This window comes from Salvelinus sp. IW2-2015, unplaced genomic scaffold (genome assembly GCF_002910315.2).
Source record: "Salvelinus sp. IW2-2015 unplaced genomic scaffold, ASM291031v2 Un_scaffold3380, whole genome shotgun sequence".
Lineage (NCBI taxonomy): Eukaryota > Metazoa > Chordata > Actinopteri > Salmoniformes > Salmonidae > Salvelinus > Salvelinus sp. IW2-2015.
This window is the reverse complement of record NW_019944662.1, coordinates 45,476-50,483: the sequence shown is the minus strand read 5'-3', so window position 1 is coordinate 50,483 and position 5,008 is coordinate 45,476. Positions and strand designations below refer to the sequence as shown.

The 5,008-nt window shown below is 47.6% G+C and overlaps 1 protein-coding gene across 1 annotated transcript in view; it reads left to right on the top strand.

Annotated features, from left to right (window-relative positions):
- Window positions 1–4,084, top strand: part of LOC112075767 (cytoplasmic FMR1-interacting protein 1 homolog) — a gene marked incomplete at its 5' end in the record, with an annotated part of 9,709 nt that extends 5,625 nt beyond the window's left edge. The window contains 6 exon segments of the mRNA XM_070441051.1: window positions 913–984; window positions 1,205–1,299; window positions 2,583–2,652; window positions 2,655–2,820; window positions 3,289–3,440; window positions 3,698–4,084. Of these exon segments, the coding sequence (XP_070297152.1) occupies window positions 913–984; window positions 1,205–1,299; window positions 2,583–2,652; window positions 2,655–2,820; window positions 3,289–3,440; window positions 3,698–3,861 (719 nt within the window).
- Between the last annotated feature and the right edge of the window lie 924 nt (window positions 4,085–5,008).

The window sequence follows — 5,008 nt, the reverse complement described above, 5'->3', positions numbered from 1 at the left end:
AGCACGTTTCATTCTAGCCTGAGAGCTAACCCTCATACTGACCACCCTTTCATTCTAGCCTGAGAGCTAACCTATACTGGTTCCACCAGTCGCCTTTCATTCTAGCCTGAGAGCTAACCCTCATACTGGCTTCCACCAGTCGCCTTTCATTCTAGCCTGAGAGCTAACCCTCATACTGGTTCCACAGTCGCCTTTCATTCTAGCCTGAGAGCTAACCCATACTGTCTTCCACCGGCCACCTTTCATTCTAGCCTGAGGCTAACCCTCATACTGGCTTCCACCAGCACTTTCATTCTAGCCTGAGAGCTAACCCTCATACAGCCACCTTTCATTCTAGCCAGGAGCTAACCCTCATACTGGCTTCCACCAGTCGCCTTTCATTCTGCCTGAGAGCTAACCTCATACTGGCTTCACCAGTCGCCTTTCATTCTAGCCTGAGAGCTACCTCATACGTCTTCCACCGGCCTTTCATTCTAGCCTGAGAGCTAACCCTCATACTGGCTTCCACCGGCCACCTTTCATTCTAGCCTGAGAGCTAACTCATACAGTGCCTTTCATTCTAGCCTGGAGGCTAACCTCATACTGGCTTCCTAAAGACTTATTTGATACAGAGTGCGTCATGCAATCCATGCAACTTATTATTTTACTACTGAACTTATTTCGGCATGCCATAAAAGGGGTTGAATACTTATTGACTCAAGTACATTTCAGCTTTTCATGTTTAATTAATTTCTAAAAATGTCTAAACATAATTCCACTTTGACATTATGGAATATTGTGTGTAGAGGCCAGTGACACAACATCTCAATGTAARCCATMTTAAGTTCAGGCTGTAACAAAAGAAAGTGGAGAATGTCCTTTCGTGTGAATACGTTCTGAAGGCACTAGCTGTGATCTGTGTTTCCCCTCAGTCTCAGGAGGAAGTGTGTGACCTGCTTCATGCTGCACCATTCCAGAACATTCTGCCCAGGGTCCATGTCAAAGGTAACCATGTCTTTATTTATTCCATGCTGTGCGTTAGTGTCAGACTAGTGTCTGTCTCTGTGGTTCACTACTCTCTGTCTGAGTGGATCACTACTSTCTGTCTGAGTGGTTCACTACTGTCTGTCTGAGTGGATCTCTACTGTCTGTCTGAGTGGATCACTACTGTCTGTTTGAGTGGATCTCTACTGTCTGTCTGAGTGGATCTCTGGTCTCTTCTCAGAGGGTGAGCGTCTTGATGCCAAGATGAAACGCCTGGAGGCTAAATACACAGCCCTGCACCTGGTTCCCCTGATAGAACGCCTGGGAACCCCACAGGTACCATCACACTGCCTTAGTTAACACCAGCCCTGCTGCACCTGGTAACCATCACACTGCCTTAGTTAACACAGCCCTGCACCTGGTAACCATCACACTGCCTTAGTTAACACCAGCCCTGCACCTGGTAACCATCACACTGCCTTAGTTAACACCAGCCCTGCACCTGGTAACCATCACACTGCTTAGTTAACACCAGCCCTGCACTGGTAACCATCACACTGCCTTAGTTAACACCAGCCCGACCTGGTAACCATCAACACTGCCTTAGTTAACACCAGCCCTGCACCTGGTAACCATCACACTGCCTTAGTTAACACCAGCCCTGCACCTGGTAACCATCACACTGCCTTAGTTAACACCAGCCCTGCACCTGGTAACCATCACACTGCCTTAGTTAACACCAGGCCTGCACCTGGTAACCATCACACTGCCTTAGTTACACCAGCCCTGCACCTGGTAACCATCACACTGCCTTAGTTAAAACACCAGCCCTGCACCTGGTAACCATCACACTGCCTTAGTTAACACCAGCCCTGCACCTGGTAACCATCACACTGCCTTAGTTAACACCAGCCCTGCCCTGGTAACCATCACACTGCCTTAGTTAACACCAGCCCTGCACCTGGTAACCATCACACTGCCTTAGTTAACACCAGCCCTGCACCTGGTAACCATCACACTGCCTTAATTAACACCAGCCCTGCACCTGGTAACCATCACACTGCCTTAGTTAACACCAGGCCTGCACCTGGTAACCATCACACTGCCTTAGTTAACACCAGCCCTGCACCTGGTAACCATCACACTGCCTTAGTTAACACCAGCCCTCCACCTGGTAACATCACACTGCCTTAGTTAAACCAGCCTGCACCTGGTAACCATCACACTGCCTTAGTTAACACCAGCCCTGCACCTGGTAACCATCACACTCGCTTAGTTAACACCAGCCCTGCACCTGGTAACCATCACACTGCCTTAGTTAACACCAGCCCTGCACCTGGTAACCATCACACTGCCTTAGTTAACACCAGCCCTCCACCTGGTAACCATTACACTGCCTTAGTTAACACCAGCCCTGCGCCTGGTAACCATCACACTGCCTTAGTTAACACCAGCCTGCACCTGGTAACCATCACACTGCCTTAGTTAACACCAGCCCTGCACCTGGTAACCATCACACTGCCTTAGTTAACACCAGCCCTGCAATATACTTCTGTGGCTGTACACTGAATCTAATGCTATCTCTACCCTCCTCTTTCCTCCCTCTCTCCCCCCTGTAGCAAATAGCCATAGCTCGTGAAGGTGACCTGCTGACCAAAGAGCGTCTGTGCTGTGGCCTGTCCATGTTCGAGTCATCCTGACTCGCGTCCGCGGTTTCCTGGACGACCCCATCTGGCGCGGCCCGTTGCCCAGCAACGGCGTGATGCACGTGGACGAGTGTGTGGAGTTCCACCGGCTGTGGAGCGCCATGCAGTTTGTTTACTGCATCCCTGTAGGAGCTCACGAGTTCACCGTGGAGTGAGTAGTGACATCATCGGTCTAGAAGGATCTCTGAGAGGTTTACACTGCTCTGTATAGAGAGGGAGGTGATCTGAGAGGTTTACACTGCTCTGTATAGAGGGGGGTGATCTCTGAGGGGGTTACACTGCTCTGTATGGTTGGGGGTGATCTGAGGGGTTTACACTGCTCTGTATAGAGAGGGGGTGATCTCTGCTCTGTATAGAGAGGGGGGTGATCTCTGAGGGGTTTACACTGCTCTGTACGGTCTCCACTGGGCTGGGTGTATAACCTGTGTTGTATTTTCCAGGCAGTGTTTCGGGGACGGTCTCCACTGGGCTGGGTATATACCTGTGTTGTATTTTCCAGGCAGTGTTTCGGGGACGGCCTCCACAGGGCTGGGTATATAACCTGTGTTGTATTTTCCAGGCAGTGTTTCGGGGACGGTCTCCACTGGGCTGGGTGTATAACCTGTGTTGTATTTTCCAGGCAGTGTTTCGGGGACGGTCTCCACTGGGCTGGGTGTATGATCATCTCCCTACTGGGTCAACAGAGACGCTTTGACATCCTGGACTTCAGCTATCACCTGCTGAAGGTGCAGAAACACGATGGAAAGGATGAGATCATCAAGAGTGTGGTGAGTGGAGGGTCAGGGGTCAGCAACACTAGAACCGTCACAACCAGATGTTCATTAGTGCAAACCCGTAGCAAAATCGTTTTGCAATGAGAACTAACATTTCTCATTGGATAAGTTCTGGTCAGTCCCTTTACTTTTTGCTTCCTAGTCAATATGACCAATGGACACATTTTAGACTCTCAAGGGGGTGTCATGCTTGGGTCGTTTTGGTATCCACCTCTATCTTCCAGATCAATGATCTTCCATCCCTCTCCCTCTCAGCCTTTAAAAAGATGGTGGACAGAATCCGCAAGTTTCCAGTCCTCAACGATGAGATCTTTGCCATCCTGAACAAGTACCTGAAGTCAGGTGATGGAGAGAACATGCCAGTGGAGCATGTTCGCTGTTTCCAGCCTCCTATCCACCAATCCCTGGCCAGCAACTGAGATTGACCGGTGCACTGTCCATAACATGGAGGTTTCCTATAGTACCATCATCCTATGTCAGACTAGACACAAAGTGTGTGTCCGAAATGGCACCCTATGCCCTATATAGGACACTACTTTATATAAACGGCAACTACATAGGGAATAGGGTGCCATTTGGAACGTATCAGACTAAACACACAATATTCCTTCGTCTGCTTCTTCCCACTTTAGGTTTAAAGCAGCAGTGGACCATGAGACTAAAGCCTTTGTTCCACACTTAATGCCTTAATGCTCAAATCAGATGTGTTCAGACAACTGTCATTAGCTGACATGGCTACGCTAGTTGTCATAGTAACAAACAGGTGTGTGCTGATTTGGTGGTGAGTTTGACACCCGTCCTCAAAGGATAAGATGATCCAACTTCCAAAATGAGTCCTCTCTCTGCTAGCCACAGCAGTCAACTAGCTAGCCGTTGGGCTTTCTAGCTCATTCACTCATTTTGTTCTAAATAACAAGCTAGTTGGCTACACATGTTCTGGTCAAACTGGCAGAGTAGCTAGCAATAAGATATGTTGGGGAAATAAATCAGATTTGACCGTTCAGGAAGTCCCCTACAAATGTGGCTTGAAATATCTGCTTCCGTGTGCTTTTTGTCTGTTCAGACGGCAGGAAACAGATTGGATCACTTCAAACTGCCAGTGGGAACAAGGCTTGAGGTCTAACTTTCCTTACATACTGTTTGTACACAATTGTGCCTTATGATCTTAATAGCCGTTTTCATTCTAAACTCATCTGTGTTTTATGGAGCATTCAAAACTATATCAAATGATTATTTAAGGGGTTTGCGGTGGTGGGATGTAATTTGGTAGCCTGTAGTCAATGAGAAGTAGGATGATTCGTATGGATTGTTAAACATTAGCAGCTTAAAGGAAATCTGGAAAGTAACCAAGTTCTTACTTATACCCATTTTATTCACTGTGCCTTTTTTGAATCATTTTTAATTCAATAAATATATAACAAATCTCTGCTTGTTCTTGAGAGCATTTTTATGCAAACAATACAAAAAAAGATAAAATGGTGATTTTCAGAAGTCTTCCTTTCGAGTATCATATTGACCAGACAAAGACCTGGGATCTCCACGGGGTTGAATAAGGATATTTTAACC